This window comes from Epinephelus fuscoguttatus, linkage group LG7 (assembly GCF_011397635.1).
Source record: "Epinephelus fuscoguttatus linkage group LG7, E.fuscoguttatus.final_Chr_v1".
NCBI classification, from domain to species: Eukaryota; Metazoa; Chordata; class Actinopteri; order Perciformes; family Serranidae; genus Epinephelus; species Epinephelus fuscoguttatus.
Genome location: NC_064758.1, coordinates 19,733,996 through 19,757,695, shown reverse-complemented (window position 1 = coordinate 19,757,695; position 23,700 = coordinate 19,733,996). Strand labels below are relative to the sequence as shown.

At 41.1% G+C, this 23,700-nt stretch overlaps 1 protein-coding gene across 1 annotated transcript; it reads right to left on the bottom strand.

Annotated features, from left to right (window-relative positions):
* Nucleotides 1-3,906: 3,906 nt before the first annotated feature.
* Nucleotides 3,907-22,777, bottom strand: LOC125891497 (synaptonemal complex protein 2-like). The gene is made up of 47 exons (XM_049580832.1): nt 22,692-22,777; nt 22,150-22,237; nt 21,926-22,066; nt 21,705-21,836; nt 21,505-21,609; nt 21,396-21,420; nt 20,848-20,933; nt 20,645-20,739; nt 20,512-20,546; nt 20,276-20,418; nt 20,078-20,130; nt 19,804-19,849; nt 19,436-19,540; nt 19,262-19,322; nt 18,637-18,785; nt 18,185-18,198; nt 17,673-17,820; nt 17,109-17,217; nt 16,455-16,612; nt 16,281-16,349; nt 14,489-14,552; nt 14,334-14,379; nt 14,145-14,224; nt 13,548-13,987; nt 13,328-13,455; nt 13,179-13,215; nt 13,020-13,090; nt 12,874-12,919; nt 12,720-12,763; nt 12,543-12,600; nt 12,209-12,374; nt 12,019-12,083; nt 11,758-11,940; nt 11,390-11,557; nt 10,936-11,058; nt 10,533-10,689; nt 9,684-9,991; nt 8,479-8,769; nt 8,277-8,328; nt 7,951-8,076; nt 7,273-7,466; nt 5,883-5,977; nt 5,448-5,547; nt 5,271-5,329; nt 4,803-4,881; nt 4,421-4,477; nt 3,907-4,197 (listed from the first exon to the last, which is right to left on the bottom strand). Exons 2-47 carry the CDS (start codon nt 22,171-22,173, stop codon nt 4,141-4,143), a joined length of 4,992 nt encoding a protein of 1,663 aa, XP_049436789.1. The 5' UTR covers nt 22,174-22,237; nt 22,692-22,777; the 3' UTR covers nt 3,907-4,140.
* Nucleotides 22,778-23,700: the final 923 nt, after the last annotated feature.

The following is a 23,700-nucleotide window of genomic DNA, read 5'->3' as shown; positions in this document are numbered from 1 at the left end:
TTGCAGCAAAAATGAATTAGTCATCTTACTTTTTAGAGTGTAGCCTGCAGCAGAAAACAGCAGTAAGCCAAAATTGCTGCAGTATAACCTTTATGTGTGATTAACAAAATAAAATCTAACATATGTAGAAAACACACAACAGTAACAACAAAAAAAAAGGCACAGACGGGGGAAAACACAAAAATGCAAACATAGAAAAACAATTTAACAAAGAGAAGTGGTAAACATTTAAGGATTTAAGGATGTCTAGGAGAAAAACCTAGTCATTTCTGTGGACAGGAAAAAGGATATTTTGGCATTTAAGGTAATTTAAATAAAAAACATGTTATATTGAATGCAGGAATTCACCCAGTGTCATCCATCATCCAGAGGAGCTGCCATGTACAGAAAATCCAGATAGTTTTAGTGAAAAATAGTTGCTGATTAATAGTGAGGAGGATACAATCCTGTGAAGATAAAAAGTTAAGAAGTTAAACTGGGAGAATAAGAAAACCAAAATATGCATTTGAGCTGCTCAGAGAATATAGCAAACAAGACACGTTACCACATGTTAAAAACGAACTGAACAGTTGTAACGGCTGTAAAAAGTGCGAGGAACGGAGGGCACAGATACGGGAAGTGCAGGGGACATGTCCCCTGCCCCCCAGATTACATCCGTGCCTGCACACACAGATTCTAGATTAACAAGGGGGATGCTTTTTGGTCAATTTTCTAACAAAGGGAATGGCATCCCCCCTCATTTCAACCACTGGTCATGGTGTGCCAGCTGTATAGCCTACAATATGTCAGCATTACATGTGTGGGTTAAGCCTACAGGATAAAAGAACAGATCCATCAAAGGGTCACCCAAACATTATTCATAACAACTATTAATTCAGTAATATACAGTTCCAATGAAAACTGATGACAGTGATGTCTGTGAGGGACGCTAGTTCTGGAAAGAGTCTCTGAGACTCATTTTAGATGTAATACTTTAATGCTGTGAGCAACATAAATCATTTACCTCTATTGTATCAGGGAGGAGGCAAAACGTCCTCTGTTACTTGTGTGAAAAGTAGCAATACAGATAGAAATAGATGTTTGCAGCAAATTGTAGTTAAAGTGAAGAATGCCCCATAAAATATAAGGACACTTTCTATTGTTATATTATTATAACAAGTGCATCATTGAAATTTTGTAGCTGATTAAAAGCTGATTCAAACGACTTTAATCCCCAACACTGCATCATATCAAAATAAAAAAAATGATCCTATGTTTAAGTTTAAGTTTATTTCCTTTATTAATCCCCCTGAGGGGAAATTCAATGTTTTCACTCTTGCTTGTCAATTACACACAGGTCTGAAAGACACACACATGCACAAATTGGAGAGATGTCAGAGTGAGGGGGCTGCCCTTGGTGAGGCGCCCCGAGTGGTTGGGGGGTTCAGTGCCTTGCTCAAGGGCACCTCTGCAGTGCCCAGGAGGAGAACTGGCACCTCTCCAGCCACCAGTCCACGCTCCATATTTTGGTCCGGACGGAGACTCGAACAGGCGACCCTCCAGTTCCCAACCCAAGTCCCTATGGACTGAGCTACTGCCAGTATGCCAGTCTGATATAAAGCAGCCTAACTAACGTGCACCCCGCCAACATGTGTATGTAGGTCCCACGTGGGTAGTAAATGGGCTGAAATATGGGCCCCAAATGGGACTGTCCACGGGTTCCATGTTGGCCCCATTACCATTTGCCCATATGGGTTATGCTAGTGCTATGGGTACCAAGAAGGTACAGGTCCACAATGGCCATGTTATAGATAAACCATCAATGTGGGCAAATGGCATTGGGTCAATTTGTACCCTGTGGACAGTCCCATTGGGAGCCCATTTTTCAGCCCATTTACTGACCGCATGGGACCTACATACATGTTGGCTTGAGGAGGGATGCCGAATTACATTTACTCTCGTTACTGTAGACTAACTTTGTTTTGTTTGTGTGCGTATGTTTGTACTTTTTTTGAGCAGCTAGAACCAGAGTAAGGTTTATTTGCATAGTTGTAAATAAATAACACATGTATTGTAATTCGCCACATTTGCAGTGGCATCTGTTACAGAGTAAAGTCTTTACTAAAGATTCAAAAGTAGGTCCAGAGGAGTTGCCGCACCACCAGTTGCAAAGCGCCTGTAGTGTAGTCTGTCTCATAGTAGAGAGGAGCGGTGCAGAGTAAATCCAACACGGCGGCTGCACCTGAAATGCAGCAAATTGACATCGCAAAATAATTCGGTGGGGAATTCTCAAATGAGAGAATTGCGCTTCTGCGACTATTCCAGATGTGGGGAGCGCCTCTGGCCAAGCATCACAGCTGCGGTTTGGATGCGAGATGGAGACGTAGGGGATTCCTCTCGAGAAGGCACAGTGAAGAAGCTACAGCCAGTTTACAGAGGACAGGGACAGGGACAGCTCAAATTTGTTGCCATATCAAACTGCAAACTTTATTTATCATAAATAAACAAGTGTCAATCATAACATGTGATCAGGTTTTGGACCTTGTCCACACTGACTTGGCAGAGATGGCTGCCATCTTGTTTTTTCATGGATTAGTGTATTACGCTCTTACTACCACTAGATGGCACAAAAGAAGTGTCCACGAACGAGGACAACAGGTCTAAGTTCAGCAGAATGAAATATAAGGTGCAGGAAACCCAAAATGTGAGGTCTTCATATTTGGTCTGTCTGCACAAAGGCTGGGTGTTTGCGATGAGTTGCCTATTTTTTTAATTCTCAGTTTTGCCCGAACTTAATAAAAGCAGTATTGAAATGAGTTTTGTGTGTGTGTGTGTGTGTCTGCGTGTATGTGTTTGGGAATGCTCTATTCTGGGCAGCAGCGGTCTAAATTTAGCTCCCCTTGCTCATCCAGAGAGCACTGAGGAGCTAAAGATAGATGGGAGTGCTTGTAAACGGGGGGTAGGGGAGGTCGTCCTCTGAAGGGCTCGTACAGCCGAGCAGAGAGAAATGATAAAACGCCATGGTGTCCTCGGCTAAGCTTGTTTATAAAGCAGGGGTCCTTGTTGTGAGCTGTAACAGTGACCCAGAGGGAGGACTGGATGTGAGTACATGTCCAGCTCCTCAGCACATGTAACCACTGAGCTAAAAATAGCCCCACAGAACAGCTAACAGGTAATAGCTGCAATAATAGCTGGATGACAAAGGCACCTTCTACTCTCACGGTTCCCCTTTCTCACACAGTCTGTACATGTTTGTCTCTCCAGGTTCCACCGGCCATGAGAGCGGAGAGTTTCTTCTGTGAAGAACTGCTGAGCTTGGAAATGTTCTGAAGCTGCTCAGCGGTGGACAGTTCAAAGAGCCTGGAGCCTTTTCGTCTTCAGCGTGTCTTTAGCATTCTTCCAGCACCCTCAACTATCATATCATCTGTGTGAGGGCACAGGGTGCGGGAGAGAAGATGATGGTAATGTTTGCGGCAGTGTGTCCTGGAGACTACTGAACGTCACCACATGGAAGCTGGCTGCTGGAAGAGGACTCTGGTGGAGCTTCTGACTCTCAGGTCGAGAGCGGAGGAAAAAAAACAATCTCGTCAATGATATTAACTGTACATACAGTATGTCAATCTGAATGGGACCGTCAGTGTCTTCACTGAGAAGAGAAATACCTTTGTAAGCACTACTTGTCTTCAAAATACAAGGTCTTTTTTTAAGAATGGCATCTCTCATTTTTTAAACTGTTTTATTTTCAATAAAGAATCAGGTTAAAGAGGAATTTAAAAACAATTGATAATTTAACATTTTAAATAGTTTTCCATTAACTTACAAAAATTCATCAGAAATTTGTATTAAAAATATCACAGAACCAAAAAAGTTTATTACATTAACTTACTTCCAAATAACACTAAAAAGTATTGGATTTATAAATATCATCAAACAAATATCAGAATAGTAAATATTTCTATTAAAAACATAAATAGCAACAACACATGAGAATAAACCAAACACACCCACATATAATAAAAGATCCTGGAACAATCAACACTTTGAAATGAAACCAGCACAGCCGAAGTCCACAGCTCAGTGTGCATCATGTGGTGAGGTGAACACCTTTATCATAGTGTGGAGAACTCTGGCAGCACCTGCTGAACTCTAAACCCGGCTCCATCAGGGGAAAAACAAGGCGTGCAGGCCTCTCTTCACACTCTGGATCTCCCCCTCTTGCTACAAAAGGTACACAAGCACAAAGAAACATTCATGAAAGACACTTCATTAAAAACCATCACCACCATCATCTGAGTCATAAACTCTGCAAGGACTGAATGTTATGTACAAATTTTCAAACGAGCCCTGTTGTGCTGACAGAGTGAAGGACACACAATGAAAGCCGGCCTAGTTGTTGTGCTCTGACCCACACTGAAGGGCCACCTGTGTGGCGTCTACTCACCATCTCACTGAGGAGTCTGTCCTGAACTGACTTCATGTCTTTTCTCATCAGGCACATCTGAGAGCAGCAGGCAGAGCAACGGGGTTGTAGGGGCGGTAACACAGAGTATGACAGAGTTAGGACGAGCGCGGGATGAGTTGACACATGAGACAATGAGATAACCAAAATGCTACTGTGGCCACTCAGCAAAAAATCACTGGACAGACAGGTTGACAGGCAGAGGTGACAGGTTCTATTTAAATAAACAAACTGTGAATGAATAATCTTCATCTAAAGCCACCTGAGCTCTGGATTTACACAATAATTACAGGTCTAAAACTTGGGCAACACAGTGGAGCACATATCAGATATCAGCTGTAAAGTTTAGGCCTGAGGATCACACCTGGGAAGTGAATAATCTCTCCTCATGCTCCAAGCTGTGACACATGTTACTCTGGAGGGCTTTCTTCAGGCTCTCATTTCTGGAAGGAAGAAAACCAGACAGTCACACAGCCAAAGGACGGAGAGCCGAGGACACATTCTCAAGGTAAAGGACAACTGTGAATATACTGCTGGTTAAAGAGGAACACTGATAAACATTAAATGTATTGGTTCTTTAAAAAACACATCCTCCCAAAGAACAGCTCAGGGTGCATATCTAGCTTATGATGATAAGCCTGAGGAGGAACTTATTTCCAGAGCTTTGTAATCCATGTTCCACCAAATAAACAAGTGTGTTATTCAACCTTTTGCACAGTATTTGGGCTTAAAGCCTGTGGGAGCTGCACTGATCAGAGTGCGGCAGGAAATCAGCATCAGACTAACAATATGTCTCTTTCAGTACTAACACACAGACAGGCCTGAAGTTCACCTCATGGTTTCCTGTTCCTTGTAAGAATGGAAAGCCACAATCTGCTTTTTCCAGTACATCTGTAAGAGAGGAGAACAGAGACCGAACACTGATCAGAAACTGGTCAAATCAGTATCAAGAACACATCATATTAAGTGACGTCTCATCTGACATTAGTTTGAGAGAGTCGTAGCATACACTCAGGTCTTTCTCCATGTTTTTCAGCACTGTGTCGCCCTGCTCCAGTTTGCGGATCTCTTCCAAGAGGACCTTCTGAACCTGTCCAAGCTTCTGAGTCCTGAACAGAGAGAGAATTAACGAGTGTTCTGGAAATCTAACATGAAGACAATGGCAACAGTAAGGACTGCCCAATTGCCCTTGGAAGGCTTGTTTACTTTATCCACTTTATTCCTAGCTCCCATGATCTGTTGCATGAACTATAGGCACGACTTCTTGCGCCCAACCGGAACCAGTGGTAACAGGTATGCTAATCCTCTTTTCTAGACGATTTGGAAATGAAACATGTGACACACACCACCTGTTACACCTCAGATGGGATAATGTGATATTATATCTATCACCTCTGAAAGCCATCTCAAAGCACTGGTTGTTTACAACACTAACTACACACACCTGTATTTGGTTACTTGCACGTTGAAGGAGGAGACATGTTGCTGGACAGTCTTCAAAGACTGCTTGTTGTAAACCTCCACCATGTTATGACGGCTCTGACAACAAACACATTTAACAAATAATGGTTCAGTTAGTTTGACTATCATTTAACAACATTTAAAAACTATGGAAAGAGAGCTGACGAGAATCGCAATAAAAGCTGTATGATTCAAAACTTAGTCACAGCTTTCTCAAACACACATGGTCATAATACTTAATAGACCCTTTTACTGTTAGTAAACAATATAAAGTTTTTTGGTGGGCGGGGCTTAGCTGGAGGCAAAACAATTCTCCACAGACAGTCAGCGCTAGCTAGCAAGTTCTTGAGGCTTGTTTTAGACAACGGAGGAAGATGATACAAGTGGTGCATTCAGAAATACACATTCCAGGTGCCGGAGTGCACTCTGGCACAAACTGGACTGTTTGTAAATTCAGAGCACTGTCAGTATGTACCATTCAGTTATCCAGAGCACCGCTCTCTCAGAGGGACAGAGAGCACTCACTGCATTCTGTCTGGGGAGACGGAGCAGTGCTGAGTGGAGTTCATTTGTGATTATTTTAACCGCTTGTTCACATTCATATAGAAATATAAAGCTGAGTTTCAGGGCTCTCATTTTAGTGTAGAGCGTCAGACTGAATTTACGTGTCACCATGTCAGGTCACTCACTGTCCGGGACCGCGAGTGTGACTTGAATAAGTAAATATGCTGTCACTCAGTGGATGATGAAAAAATGAAAAAAAATATTTATACATATGTATATATATATATATATATATATATATATATATATATACACATACATACATACATACATACATACATATGTATAAATATTTTTTAAGATTATTTTTTGGGGCTTTTTCACCTTTAATGGACAGAACAGAGTGAAGAGTGTGAAGTGGGGAGAGAGAGATAGTGGGGGGACGACATGCAGCAAAGGGTTGCAAGCCGGAGTCGAGCTTGCGACCGCTGCAGTGAGGAATTGCCTCTATACATGGGGCGCTGGCGCTATCTACTAAGCTACTTACGCCCCTCAAATTTATATTTTGAGCTGTGACTCCTCTTCTAGCACCCAGTAACACAACAAGACAACATTTTAAGACTCCTATGTAGCCTACAGACCTGTGGTGATGAGTTGTGTTTTGCCTCCAGCTAACAAACTGACGGCATTTTGACGTCGGCCCTAAAAGGGTCTGTAAAAAATGCACATTATTTTCATTCTGCAAATGAAGGAAACTACATAAAGTGGTGTGTCAGTAATAAAATAACTGCCGCTCATTCTCTCTCCCTGTTGACTATATAAATGTGTGTTGCTGCATATGTGTCTGTGTGTGTGTGTGTGTGTCCAACCTGGAACTTCTTCTTCAGCTCAGAGCTGAATTGCTGGCACAGATTACTCGGGTTTACGGCAATTTTTGGCACCTCAAAATCTTCATCCGCGTCCATGTCTCCATCCCCCACTTCAGCCTCCCAGTGACTGGAGCTCATCGTGTGGGACGAAGATATCACTTGACTTAGCTCACCCTCAGCAGACACCTCAGCAACTGAGGGTAACAGATAATCTCACTGATCCATTAACATCCCAAAAACATTTATATAAATTATACAGGCTGCAAATAGTTTTTTTGCCCAAAACTCATCCCTTTTTTTTACCCCAACTTATCTCACGTAGGAGTCATAGCTGATATTCAAGGTAAAACTAGTAAAGGTGGTCAAGTTTTAGAACCTAACACTTTGTCTAAGTGTTGTGTTAACTGCGTAGCATATAATATGTAAGTAACTGAACTTAATTATAGAGTATCTCAAAAATAAAATCAAACCAAAGAGTTTGGTTGGTTAATGAAATGACGGTACACATTCCTCGTGTTGTCAAAAACATGGTGACATTCATCATACTTGTGCGTGATTTATGTGGATGTTTTTCAGGGTGCCATGTGCATTTCTCTACAAGAGAGACACTGATTTCTCAATAGATGTTTTTCCAGATCGAAGTGACAACTAGTTTACTTAGCAGTGATGAAAACTTACAGGACTTGAACAACTTTCTTGGTTTCAACCGAGGAGAACGCTGTCCTCTCATCTTGCTTTTCTTCCTCTCTTCCTTCTCATCTTTCTCAGAATTACTGGATGAGATGTGGCGCTTGCGACTGGGTCCTGTAAGAACAACCAGCAGTTACAATACATTACCCAGCATACAACTGTTTCTTAACACAGGGACTTCCTCTAAAACAGATCAGGGGTTTGACCACCATCTGAGGGAATTACAATAGATGAAATGTTGTAAATGGGGCCTAGCTACAGGGTGAGATTGTAGCACTTGTCAACAACCAAGCTGAACACAGAAGATCTTTTACCTGAGATATGAAGCTGATCAGACTTCGAGTTTTGGTCTAAAGATGGTGTTTTCTGTCAGGATGGACAGTAATGCATTAGTCACTTGTTTGATTGCAACGGCTGTTTTAAAACCACAACAATTCAGTTGATGTTTTGTCAGTGCATCTACCCATCCAATTATAGTCAGTTTCTCATAAAAGATAAAGTGTGGTGAAGCCCTACCTCTGTTTTATGAGGCACAGCCAGGGCAGCAGTGTGGCTGTCCTTCACTCTGCTACTGAGCACTGACGACTTAGAAGACGACTGGCTCTGTGAAACCCAGGACACTGAAGACACCTTACTAAAGTCATGGCAGTTCCCATAGTTGGTGGTGTCTTCAGGGATAGGAGACTGAGGAGGAGAGGGCATGGAAGGCTTGTCCAGCTCGAGAAGTGTGGATGTCAACAGGTGCCGAGTGGACAGAGACAAAGGAGATTGAGGTGTGGAGGGTAGACCCTGCTGGACTGGACTTATCTGGACACAAATAAAGGAATGGAGAGGGACAGAAAGTGATGAGAAAATGATGGGCAAGAAGAAATATGGCTCCTCTTTTAGTGGTTATCTATTCACCATGTCTGTCATGGATCAGGGACAGTGGAGAGATAGACATTTTCAACAATGCATTAAGAGGCACAGATGAAGTGTTGCAGTGCTATTAACTGCTCTGCTTGGACTTAAATAGGTCATTTCAATCATGCTGTTTAATCCTTCAGATCATGGTGTGCTATTCCAACATTTTCTGTGTAAGTATGAGATGTATTTATCAGGAAAAGTTGAATCTCAAATGGCCACTTCAGACTCATGGTTACACACATTTACCCCTGAGAAAGGCTTGGGATAATCTCAGTCCTCTGTTAGCAGTTGAGGGTTTGGCACTTTGAGATTCAGTGTAACCAAAGTGCTTAAAGAGAGAACCTCAAAACTCAAAGATGATTGTTTACAGAGGGAGATGCTGCTTCTTTACTGTCTCAGCCCACATTTTCTCAGCTGGTCTAAGAATTTCAACCAGCCATGTTTAGGTCACAGACCTACTACCTTAAATTCTAGGTTACTCATTATGAAGTCCTTCGGTCATCTAATAATTCGCACCTCCATGACACTCTAGTGATTCTCACGTGACTGTTGAGTGACATCAATGACTTCCATGTAGTGTAAAGGTGTTTGAATCACTGGAAGATGTTAAATGCCAGAGAACTCCCTACAGAGTCTGAGGTGAGTACTTAAACATCTTAAAGATAATAAAGTGACTACTTTAACATATTCCGAGATACACTGCCCAGATACTGTATGAATTAGTGGGGTGAAGGCAATGTGGTATGTTAATGTGACTGTAACCTGTAACAGAATCCATGAGATGTACATACAGTGTCAGAGAGATGCTGTTTTACCTTTGCTGCACTACGTCCAATGGGAGCCCCTGCTGCAGAGGTTCGACCAATGGGGGTCAGTGAAGGCAGAGAGGGGCCAGAGTGGACGGACTGAGTCTTGGATTTGCTGCGCTTCTTGTCTGCACTGTAGAAAGAGGAGGGCCTGCAGTTTCCTTTACTGCTGACTGTAGAGTGAGGTTTGGATAGCAGTGGGATTGGCGAGGGGGTGTCTGCGCTGGGAGGGTCGGGAGAGGCAGGGAGTGGGGATCCCCGCGGAGTGAGGAGAGGGGAGCAGGTCAAACCCAAGGTTGGAGGTGACATCGGGGCAGCTGTGAGGGTCCAGAATAAATACAGGTGTTAAAACAACTGGCTTCAAAAGTTGCACAGAGAGCAGAAGGTCAATATATACATGCTTTTCTACATATCAGTTTACAGTTAACAGGTTGGGGAGCAATAGGGTCAACACTTTTAAAACTTTTTGCATGAAGGTGAAAGTGAAAATGTATCTAATGCAAACATGGATTAATACACACTTTTTATAGTTTCACAAGGGTTTGTACAAAATATCTCATAAGTGACACTTTGCATAATAATAATCTCAAAAGGCAGATCTTTGATGTGCTTTTGAGCTAGTTAAATAAACCTGCAGTGTCTCTACAGTAAGTGAAAATCAAACATTATCTTACTTAACAATCTTTTCAGTGTTGGGAAAACAAATTTCAACTGTGTCAAAAGGCTCTTAGGTAACATACCGTGTGGCCACTGTAATTGAATTAACAAACCATTTCACCAACTGTGAAACATTAACTGATGTCAAAAAAAGTCATGTGACTGTTATCTAAGAGCTGGTGAGTGGATTTCCAGTCTTACATCTCATCCTCTCGATCAAAGGAGGGGACGGACAGAAAGAGGTCTGGCGGGCAGCCCGGGAATCCTTCAATCCATTCATCTGTTCTCGAGCAGGGACGACATGTTTCTTACTCAACTTTCTGGAAGTTTCTGGGAGAACATTCTCAGGCCTCTGCTGCTGAAACACAGTGCTTCTTGATGATCAACAGTCTGTACCACAATGTGAATATTCACATTCAAGGCCATGGGCCAATCGCAGCTTAATACAGCTAAAAAGAAACATCTTGACATTTTTTCGCCTCTTTATTTTGAATAATATACAGTAGGCTGTATCTAGGTATGTTATCTTAAATGTTACCTCACAAAGCCTAACACTGTTCAAAAGGTAAGCTGGAATGACCTGAATAGAGGACTGGGCTCCCACCTTGAGACCAGATGGCTTTCTCAGATCTGTGGATTGCTCAGAGGAGGTGTTCTTTCCCTTCTTTACCTCTGGCACCTCCAAACTGGTCTTCTCACTCTTCCCCTGCTGGCCTACAAAATATGTCTGTTGGCAGACAAACCGAAAAGGACTTAAATATTTCTGTAACAGGCTACAACATTTCTGTAACAGACTGTCAATGAGCTAAGTGTAATTTTGTTTCAAAAACAGTAGCTCTAAAAACACTGTATGATGCTTGCACAACAACTGCATCCGTCTGTGGAGTTCACTGTGAGCTCTAATGTAGTTGTATTCACATTTTTTTATTTGATGCTAACTAATACATACCCACCCACTTACCAGCTTGTTACCTCATTAAAATGTCAGTACCAAAGTCACATAAATTGTTAGCATGTGGAGATATGGATACATGAGATGTAAACAGAGTGACCTCTACCTTGGAGAAACGTGGCTGCTCTGACTCCAACTCTGCCCCGCTGCTATGACAGTTGCTGTCTATCTCCAGATAACTTCTGGTTGGTTGTTTGCTGGCAGTGTTTTTCTTTGTCACTTGAGCAGCCTCGTGAGGTTTCTCAGCTTTCTCCAGATGATGAGTGGAGGAGTGCTATTATTATGCAGACAAACACAGTGTGATTTTAGTCTATTTCCAACAGCACAATAATTGACTGCCATTTTTCAAATTCAAATGGATATTGGAGATAAAATATTGCCATTAGGACACACATTGTTGTATATACATTTGCATACACAATAAGAGCAATAACTGGAGGACAATGCGACGTAAGATATAGGAAAGTATTTTGCCTTGGAAACAGGAGGCTCCTCTGGTTCTGACTGGCTGTCATCAGTGTCTGTCTCCCTGTAGCTTTTGATAAAGGTGGCTGCAGTTCTCTGGGGCCTCCTGCCTGCTGCATGTGGTCTCTTTGGCTCTACTGCTGGCTTCACTGTCTTATTCGGCTGCTCCATTCTCTTCTTCACATCAGGCTTCTACAGATTTAACAACAATGACACACTGTGGCCGACTGGGATAGTGCATCGTAGGCTAGAAGCACATTACTGCCTTACCTTACTGGGTTTGGTATTGTCCTTTACAGGTTTTTGAGAGGGTGGGGGTACACCTGGAAACTCATCTGTAATAAAAGAAAGCCCAGCATGTTTATGGAAATATAATGTCAGATGACTGTATCGACATTCAGTCCTCATGTAATGAATTCCAGATTGTGAGCAGCATGAATGTGTGGCTTTAATGGCCTACATGAAGTATGAGGTGACACAGCTTTGGACTTGACGGGCGCCTGCCTGGAGTATTTGGTAACTTTGGGTTTGGGTTTCCTGCTTGATTCCCTCAACCAGCTGACATCTGTCGTGACACAGTCTGTGTCTGTGTCACTGAACAGATGCCTCTTCACATACCGCTTCTCCTGCAACACACGAGGTGAAAGAAAGAAAGAAAGAAAGAAAGAAAGAAAGAAAGAGGTTGTTTATTGGCTGGGCTACATAATTCCTTCCCAGTTAAGTGCAAACCATGACTTTTGAAAAGCAGGCTTTCATTATTTTTTCCAGACATATGCAGTGCAATGAAGGCATACTTTTGCCACAGGTTGTCCTTTCTTGGTTGTGCTGAGTGCTGAGGAGTCGTGGATGGCGCTGTAAAACAATACAGGAGATATGAAACTAGTTTTTAATATAAACCTTAATAAAATGTTACTGTTTCAAAGGTTACATTTCTCAACAGTACACAGGCGATTTTCAGCTGTCAGACCAACCTGATTGATGTGGCAGAAGTGTTAGTGAAGGTTTTGTTCTTTCCCTAAAGAGCAATTAAACAGACTTAAAATACTATTATGGCATACTGAGTATCCATGTGTAAGGTGTTGAGATATAAAATAACATTAGTTATTAGTAATTAGAAATATTTACCCCAGCACTCAATGATGCATCAAAGTTAAATGCAAAAACATCTTTTCTGTACAACAGAAAAAAAGACAATAAATGCTTCCTAAAATGCACTGAAAGCCACTGAAATATCAAAATGGACCTCAAATGTTTTAACTTGATTATATCACCTCTGCCTCGTAGAGTTTGTTGTGGTTTTACTGTAAGATTTCATGACGCCTACAGCTCCAGATACTTCTCTCTACAGCAGATAAAGATGTTATTTAGAAAATCAAGCAGAAGAAAAGTAACTTAAACTTGCTCCTCACCACATAGTAACAATGACTTACTTTAGAGGTTGATAACCAGCCCATATTGAAGACTGGCCTAAAACAAAAACACGGTCAATAAGCTGCACAGCTACAGTATGTTAGCGATGACATTAGTTCCTTTACTACAGTACAACACAATGTAGCCCTACAGTCATCTGTGTGTATACCTGTTGACAAGAGGAGGAATCCAGCTCTGAGGGATTGTGTCTGCAGTATCTTTTGCTGTGGATTTGGTGTTACTGTCATAGCGGCTAGAGATGAGCTTCACCATGCTGCCTGCAACCTCTGCATCTCTCTGCACAGAAACAATAGAAGGTGTGAGAATCACAATATACAACATTTCTAACCTTAAATTAGTAACATGCCTTAAGCTCGCAGATTTCATACCTTCTCTTTGCTTGAAAGGTTCCTGTTAGTGTCAGCCTTCCCTTTCTGTGGTGTTCCCTTCTGCGGAGCTTTAGCTGTGGAGGCCTTGGCTGGAGCTTTGACTGCATCTGCATCTGTCTCCAGTGACATCTGCCGTTTACTCTTCCCTTTGGTCAGGCCATTCCTCTGGGCCTGCTGCTTTTTGGGAGAACACAGTTTTGCAGCACACTGCTCCATAGAGCTTCTGCCTTTAGAGTCCTCTCTGATGTCAGACATGTTTCTGTGGGGTGCAGATGGCTCCTGATGTGCCGGATCTTGGTTCCTCTCTCTGAGGACCTGCTGCAGGCGCTGGGTGAGCTGTATGTGAAGTTGCTTTTGGCTGATTGAGCTCGAGCCTGCAACTGACGATGTCTGTGCTGAGGACAGGCTCTCCTGTTGTCCTGCCAAACTTGACTGAGACTCTAAAGAGAAGAAGTAATTTAATGTAGAAACAAAATACAAGTTTGATGACAGTTTTTTTCACTAGCCAGGCTCTGTCTGTGTTACTAGTCTTTAATATACAAAACATTTAGTGATGTCTGAAAGATAGTAACAATATTTGATGACTTCTTTGCTCACCAGGTCTTGGCAGAGAACTGATTTTCTGTGTGGGCATCATTAGCATTTCAGAAACTGACAGTTTGCTCCAGTTCATAGATCTGCAGTTTGAACAAAGATATACACACATACTGTATCAACACAAACTCACAGCATTAACAATCAGAGCATTGGCTGCTCTAATGGCAGCAGATTCTTCACAGTGCTTACATGTTTCTCCCAGTTTTGGGTTGGGTGTCAGGCACAAAACTGGACTCTGTAAGTAAAAATATCAGTGGTGGGTTCAAGAGTCTTAAGAATTACAATGTAGCTGTACTTTCAGCTTGAGCTTAAGTGTACAGTGAGTCACTATAGTGATAAAATACCCAGAGACTGTTCCTCTCCCTGTCCAGCTGGAACCACATCTGCTGCTTTTGCCAGTGGTACATTCTGTACGACAAGCAGAGACGACAGGTGCAACAGAATGATACGTGTTGTGTAACTACGACTTTGAAGCAGATTCAAAATTTGCATTACACCCTCATACCTGTATGTGCAAAGGTAGAAAACACATGGCTTAACTTTATACAAAACCCAAAACCAGTGAAGTTGGCACGTTATGTAAATCGTAGATAAAAACAGAATACAATGATTTGCAAATCCTTTTCAACTTATATTCAATTGAATACACTGCAAAGACAAGATGTTTAATGTTCAAACTGAGAAACTTTATTTTTTTTTTTGCAAATAATCATTAACTTAGAATTTAAAGGCAGCAACACATTGCAAAAAAGTTGGCACAGGGGCCTTTTTACCACTGTGTTACATCGCCTTTCCTTTTAACGACACTCAGTAAACGTTTGGGAACTGAGAAGAATTTTTGAAGCTTTTCAGGTGGAACTCTTTCCCATTCTTGCTTGATGTACAGCTTAAGTTGTTCAACAGTCCGGGGTCTCCGTTGTCGTATTTTACGCTTCATAATGCGCCACACATTTTCAATGGGAGACAGGTCTGGACTACAGGCAAGCCAGTCTAGTACCCGCACTCTTTTACTATGGAGCCATGCTGTTGTAACACGTGCAGAATGTGGCTTGGCATTGTCTTGCTGAAATAAGCAGGGGCGTCCATGAAAAAGACGTTGCTTGGATGGCAACATATGTTGCTCCAAAACCTGTATGTACCTTTCAGCATTAATGGTGCCTTCACATATGTGTAAGTTGCCCATGCCTTGGGCACTAATACACCCCCATTCCATCACAGATGCTGGCTTTTGAACTTTGCGCCTATAACAGTCCGGATGGTTCTTTTCCTCTTTGGTCCGGAGGACACGACGTCCACAGTTTCCAAAAACAATTTGAAATGTGGACTCAGACCACAGAACACTTTTCCACTTTGCATCAGTCCATCTTAGATGAGCTCGGGCCCAGCGTTTCTGAGTGCTGTTGATAAATGGCTTTGCATTGTAGAGTTTTAACACTTGCAGATGTGATAACTGTAGTTACTGACAGTGGTTTTCTATGTGGTGATGTCCTTTACACACTGATGTCGGTTTTTGATGCAGTACCGCCTGAGGGATCGAAGGTCACGGGCATTCAATTTTGGTTTTCGGCCTTGTCGCTTACGTGCAGTGATTTCTCCAGATTCTCTGAACCTTTTGATGATATTACAGACCGTAGATGATGAAATCCCTAAATTTCTTGCAATAGCTCGTTGAGGAATGTTGTTCTTAAACTGTTCGACACTCAGCTCACGCATTTGTTCACTAAGTGGTGACCCTCGCCCCATCTTTGTTTGTGAATGACTGAGCATTTCAGGGAAGTTGCTTTTATACCCAATCATGGCACCCACCTGTTCCCAATTAGCCCGTTCACCTGTGGGATGTTCCAAATAAGTGTTTGATGAGCATTCCTCAACTTTCTCAGTCTTTTTTGCCACTTGTGCCAGCTTTTTTGAAACATGTTGCAGGCATCAAATTCCAAATGAGCTAATATTTGCAAAAAATTACAAAGTTTACCTGTTCGAACATTAAGTAACTTGTCTTTGCAGTGTATTCAATTGAATATAAGTTGAAAAGGATTTGCAAATCATTGTATTCTGTTTTTATTTACGGTTTACACAACGTGCCAACTTCACTGGTTTTGGGTTTTGTATATAAACATAATAATTTGGGCATTATACCTTTTTGTGTTTGCCGACCTTATTCTTATTGGACAGTTTGGAAGCTGTGCTTTGTAGAGATGTAGCACTCTGATACACACACCATAAAATTAATCAAAATCACATTTTACATACTGTGATGTCATATTCTGGGCTTGCTGACTTTATATTAAGTATATTCAGTATGTGTCATACCTGTTTTGTCATGTCACCTGCTATTGTGCTGTGAGGTGTTGTGGCATTACTGCAGGTCTTTGCAGTTGTCCTTAGCTCTCCCAAGTGATGTTCACCTTGCCTGTCACTTGAACGAACCATCTCCAGAGACGGCTTCCCCTTACCCTTGGCTGAAGTGTCTAAAGGGGAAAGAAGAGAATACATTACAGCTGAGAGCTCAATCAACATGCCTTGCTTTACTCCATGAATCTCTGTGAACAATAAGAATGTAAGAAAGAACAAGTAAAATCTATTTTAGTTTCATTTATTGACATCAAACTAATTTTTTTTCTCTCACTACGTGACCTAATAGAGTCTATCCTATGTCCTTCCCAACTACAGGTTTCACACCGCTAATCTGTCCTTGACATTAAAAGGTTCAGGAAGCCCTGCATTAAGAAACATAGAACAAAAGAGATTTTTAAAGATAATTAAATACAAAACAGTCATAATAGGTATATGCATGTTGTACTTTTAACCCTACATTCATCAAATATGGAAATACGTAAACAAATAAACAATAAAAATGCAGCACAAACACATCTGTGATACCACTGAAAATAAGCTAAATCTTTAAACTGTTTTGAGTACATTTTATATCTTTTAAGGATTTAAATTCTGATAACTTCTTCCTACTTGATGACATAACAGCAGCGAGGGAACTGGCACAATGCACACTTCCTCCTCCACTGCTGCTGATGAAGGTGGTGGACTCTGAAATCCTCATCCTGGTTGGGGTCACCATCTGGATGGAAAATTGAAATGAGTATTTCTGTGAATCCTTCTGTCGCCTCTGTAAATGGTTAATTTAAATGTGATACTGCACTGTGCAAAAGTTTTGGGGGTTACAGGATATAGAAATTATACTGCCAATTCTATTGTCTTCAATGTCAACAGATCATCAAAAGGCTTGACCCTGACATGATTGGTTCCCTTGCTCTCTACACCCCCTACTGGCCATGGCTGCGAGTTTTTAAGGCATTTTAGTTCAAGATCCAAGTATCAGGTGAATATTTTCACAACACAGCAACAAACAGTTACACTTTTTGGGTGATAACAAACCAGGAGAGCCTGGTTAGTATGTTAATGAGCTCACTGAACTGTCAAACATGGCCGTCACTGACAAACCTATGCATTTTTAAGTACACTTAACTGTTACACATCTAATATACAATAAATGCAAGTACAAATCTCTTTCACCTGTGCAGGTGCAGACGGGGCAGGTAGAAGGTAAGGTGCAGTGTTTTTCTCACTTTCACCGCGGGACATCTGACTCTCTGGAACAACCTGCATGGAGAGAAACACACACAAATGTTTCGAAGCTGTCATGCTAATTTGATCTATTTTACTGCTTTTTCAAAATGTTAAAAGCACTGATACAATGTCACATCAATGTAAGCCAAACACCAGCCGCACCATTTTTCTTTTGTCTGCAGCCATATCTCATTTACTGCACGTAACTTAAACTCTGTATCCTGACAATTCATTCATTCATTCATTCATCTTCTAACCGCTTCATCCTCTTGAGGGCAGCTGCCCTAACCGTCTAGTTTTACACATTTTGGCATTAGTAATGACCACCTTTATCACATCACAGCTGTCTTTTGAGACAGACAACCATTCACGCTCACATTCACACCTATGGACAATTTAGAGTTATCAATTAACCTAGTCCCCAATTTTAACTATAGTCTTTGGACTGATGAGGAAGCCTTCCCACAAAGCCCTGACAGAAAGAGATGCTTATTAATGCAAACTGCCACATTTATTATGAACACACTCTTGCTGTGACAAGAGTGCTAACCACCACACCATGCATTTGACAATTCAAAATGTTTAACTAATCTCAAAAATATTCCTGCAAACACTGTGGCTAATAGGTTTGAGTGAATAAGTCATGACCACTTTGTCACATTTTGCTGTGTCCATAGACTTTATTTGCAGCCTGCAGATGATCTTCCCCTACAATTTTAACTAAGTGGATGGTAACACTCGTTCCTTCCACCGCACCCACAATCACAACCTGTGACAACTTTATCTGCAAACTGCCACTTTATTATGAACACACTTTAGACTCTGACGAGCAAAAACCCATCATGTAAAATGTTTAAAACAAATATTCCTGCAAACACACGGCTGAATTGAGTGAATAAGGACATAGGACTTTGTTTTTGCTGTGTCCATAGACTTTACGAGCAGCCTGCAGGATGTCCAGGGAGGAGCTGAAGTGGATGGTAACACTCGTTCCTTCCACCGCACCCACAATCACAACCTGTGACAACTTTATCTGCAAGACTTTCCTCTTGCCCTCCTCTGGAGAAAAAAAAACCATCATGTATTATAGTTACACACACAAACAAACACACAAGCAATTACTTAAAGGACATAGGGAGTGTCTGCTGGCTTAATGGGTAGAGCAGGCATCCCATCAACAAAGGTAATGTTCTTGCTGCAGCGGCCCCTCACTGCATGTCATCCCCTGTCTCTCAACCCTTAACACTTAGACTGTCCTATCTCATTAAGGCAAAAAGCCACAATAAAAAATATTTAGAAAAGACATAGCCAGTCACATGCACATCAAAAGAACGTATTATCTCCCTGAAATGTATTGTTTTTGATTAATCTGTTATCCTTGTTTCCTCACTATAACAAATGTCTTTACAGAAACTTAAATCTGTCAATGTCATGTATGCGTCAAAATGCCTTTTGTTTAATGGACAAGTGCTATTTTTTTCATCTGCAGATTCAGATGCTAGACACAAATACAGTACTCTTTGTACTCTAATTACCTGTTACAGTGTAGCTTTGGACTTCATTGTCATTGAAACATACTGTTTCCCACTGGGCCTCCTACATGACGAGAATATCAGTCTAAATTAGGCTATAACAAATACAAATCTACAGTTTATTACATAAGTTATTGCACTTCTTGAATTTCACTTTCATGAATGACTGTGAGGTACCTGTGCCTCATCATCAGAAAAAGAGAAGTAAAAGGAGATGCTGCGGCTGTCAAGGTTAAAGTCGATCCAAAATTCTTCCAGGTTCTCATCAGCAGGCATCAGCAGCTAACAACAAAACCAAAATCCTTTGAGCACACATAATCCTTGATACACATAGCAGTACATTATGAATTGTGACATTTTAGCTCACATTAACTATCCTAACACTTTAATGAACAGTTAATTGTACCAAAAAGGCAGAAGCATCTTGAAATTATTGCCTCTAATGTGCTGTCAGACTCGAGACAGACAACAGCTGCATTTATTATTTTGTATCATTTGACATTTTCTCCTATTCTTTAAACCACAGAAACCCTGTCGATACTGACCTCATGCTTGTCCAGATAAGCCTCCAAACAAGGATAGGAGTACACTCTATATTACAGAGAGAACATTGTTATTAAATTATGTGTCTCTATCACATTTATAAAATTTAATGAAAAAATAATTCGTTTTCTCATTGTGCTATAGAGTCAAAGGTGTGAAATAATAGTTTCAGTAAAAGTTACACTAAAATATTCCTCTTTTGGGTGGCAACCCTAATGACCCCTTGAGTTCTCCAAACCATGTCTTGGGAGGCACTGAGTTACGGTATTTGTGTACCTGCTCCTGTCTCCCTGCATCCCATTCACCAAGTTCAGAAATTTGCGACAGTCCTGAAATCACACACATTTATATTAAATTCCATGTAGCTGAACTCCTCTTGTAATGTTTTTACACTACATTACCACTGTAGTGCAAATCATGTACATGTAAATGAGAGGCAAAGGTGGTGCACTTGTACAAATCAGACATTTTTACCGTCTCAAACTCAGAATCACTGATCTTGACAAAGGCGCTGGCCACATGCTCCATGCTGAACCACCGATAGGCCAGCTCCTTCCTCTGGTCAGGAGCTGCCATTCTGCACAATGCCTCCACCAGGGCTGTCTGCAAGTCGTAATCTGACACAAACAAAGTGTGTTGTACATTTCTGTGTCTATGGTATGTATGATTCTTGGTGAAATGAGATGATACTATTCATAAAAGATACTTACCACCACCCTTCATTATCAGACCAGCTAGCTTGATCCTGTATAAATGTAATGAACAAGAAAAGTTTATAGTGTGTGGATCCAGAACAAAATGAGTAACAATAATCCTTACTATGAGGAAACTACCAGGACATACATGATATCTGAGGCCTCCTGTGATGATAGGATCTTCCTCTCTTTCTTGAGCTCCACTGGGATTTTGTCCAGAAGTAAGTTAAATTTGCGAATTGCCTGTTAGAACATTATTAGCAAGTGAATTTATGAGCAAACACTCAAATCACAGTTTTTAATGCGGCTCCAAAGTAGAAGTTAAAAGTGGTTATTAAAAACATTTCAAACCTCTTTTTGGATCAGGATGTAGATACTGGGGTCTACTGCCAACTGACCAACAGGGTACAGGAAGGAGTCTGTGATTTTGTAAGTTCCTGCAAAAAAACATATGTTGCTGCAATAGTGAAAGTCTTTTTTGATAAGATTCATCATGAAAGTTGATGTTGTTTTAAGAAGCTAGTTTTGTATGATAAATGCTCATTATGTTCCACCTAAATCTGTTCCAACAATAGTTTAGTCAGTAAAAAGTATCTGATTTGATAGTGAAATGTAATTACTTCAGAGTTTCAGCGTAATCTTTTGTACTAAGTTATTCCATAACTTCACTTCTTGTTCGTCAGTCTCTACATGTACTGTTCTGTTACACCATTAATACAAAGATAACACCCTAACACTGAAGAAATGTTGCTGTATGTTGCTGGTGTCAATCTTAAGTGTTTCAGACCCAAGTAATACTGTGGAATAAACTTCATTTGGGTCCTAAAAAGGGGTCACTGGAGATATAATGCACACACTGAGGATGAAAAACAAATAAATAATAGAAATGTAAAACAAACCCTCTTTGCAGGCTTCATGAACCACCTGTAACAGGGAGGAAAGAAAACACTTTATAATATAGACATTAACATGAGTGCTGCATTATTTTATTATTAGAAATCAACTCACCATTAAGACATCAAAGAAATCCTCAGAGAGGTTGAACAAGGTCTCATCCCACTGCGGGCCACACTCGATCCACAGTCGCCTGCATTTCTCAAACCACTGCACCATGTGCACAAAACCAGGTTCAATCAACAACTGACTAAGTACATTTACTGATGCAGCACTCACACACTGTGTGCCTGTTTATTGAGATGTATACTCATCTTTTTGAGCAGGCCTTGAGCTATTATTCCTGACAGTCCTTGGGAACCACCAGGTAGTTTCAGGTTTTTCCCACACTTGTAGAGGATGGCAAAAGCCAAACTGGCTGACTTTGCATCTTTTTTATCCAAATTCTAAGTAAAAAAAAATATAGCTATGGTTTCATTAGAATTACAAACAATAGAGCATTGTGGCATTATAAGTCTGCTGGGCTACATCTTACCCTGCTGACAAGTTTATCCAATTTGGTGAGAAACTGTTGGGAACATTTGATGACAGTCCCTTCATGTATGTTGCTTTGCAAGAAAACATCCAGTGGTTGGACAGCCCCACTCTTTAACACCTCATCAATGACTTTCTCCAACTGCACATGAAAAATGGCTAATAAGTTTGCTTTTCAGCAACAATGGAATCCTGATAAACTTGGGTAAAGATGTGCATTCCCACCTGAGTGTCCTGTCCCGGGGCCATTTTCCATTTAGAGGAACAGCTTTACTTCAACTTCGCTTCAGCTGTCTTCAAAAGGCTGTTAGGTCTAATAATAATAATAATAATAATAATAATATAAATAACGTTATCCCTATGAACAATTGACGTTACACTTTGACTGGCTCAGTCGGAGTGAACTTTAATGAGCTGATTTGTAACATTAACTGACTGTTAGCTAAGGTTAGCTAACAAGTGAATAGCTAACCTTATCACATTTGTCTGTCGCTTTATGAAACTATGGCTGTAAACTAAGTTTAACACAAGCTTAACAACTAATAGCTAACTAGCGTTTAACATATTAACCCAGTCACGTTAATGGTTTCACCACTCTATATTTGGCTTCCGGAGAAAAACATTAGCTTAACATAACTAACGTTACTGCTGACGCTCGCTAACGTTCCTTCTCTTAGCTAATGCTTATTTCGACCTTTGCGTTTACCAGGCACTACATTACTAAAGTCGACTGTAAGTTATTATTTTTATAACGCTGACTTACTTACCGTGATGTCAAATGTTGCGCAGAAACATGACAATAAACTGTTTGACAGGTCCAACGTCAAACGCGCGAAGTATTTTCATTCATTACGCATGCGCGCGATGCCGCCCCCCCCAATGGCCGCCAGTCTCTTCTCTGCTCCACTATTTTAAACGTCAGTCGTAAAACTTACTCTGTCTGTCACAGGAAAGTTGTCTCTCAGGGTTTCTGTCCGTCTTTTATCTTAAGCAGACAGCTGCTCCTTTGCTGGAAAGTACATTAGAGAAAGTCCCAATGTTCAGAATTATGACACAACAATTATTGTCAGTAATCAACAACTACATTTCCCAGGAGCACTGACAACCCCTGGGAGCTGTTCTTGTTATAGTGGCCAACTTAACATGTGGTGGTAACAATATTTTATTCCCATTTAGCTGACAATACAGACAAAATACTATGTTTTACAATGTTTTGTAAAACTGGCTGGGGTATGACTTCCTTTTTCTCTCACCCATTTAGGCTCGTACACATGGTCAAGACAACCTGCTGAAGTTCAAGCACCAGAATGGGGAAGAAAGGTGATTTAAGTGACTTTGAATGTGGCATGGTTGTTGGTGCCAGACAGGCTGGTCTGAGTATTTCAGAAACTGCCGATCTACTGGGAATTTCAGACAGCACCATCTCTAGGGTTTACAGAGGATGGTCTGAAAAAGAGAAAATGTCCAGTGAGCAGCAGTTCTCTGGGTAAAAATGCCTTGTTGATGCCAGAGGTCAGAGGAAAATGACCAGACTGGTTCAAGATGATAGAAAGGCAACAGTAACTCCAATAACCACTTGTTACAACCTAGGTCTGCAGAAGACCATCGCTGAACCAACAACACATCCAACCTTGGTGGGATGGGTCAGAATTTGGCATAAACAACATGAAAGCATGAATCCATCCTGCCTTGTATCAACAGTTCAGGCTGGTGCTGGTGGTGTAATGGTGTGGGGGATATTTTCTTGGCACACTTTAGGCCCCCTAGTACCAATTA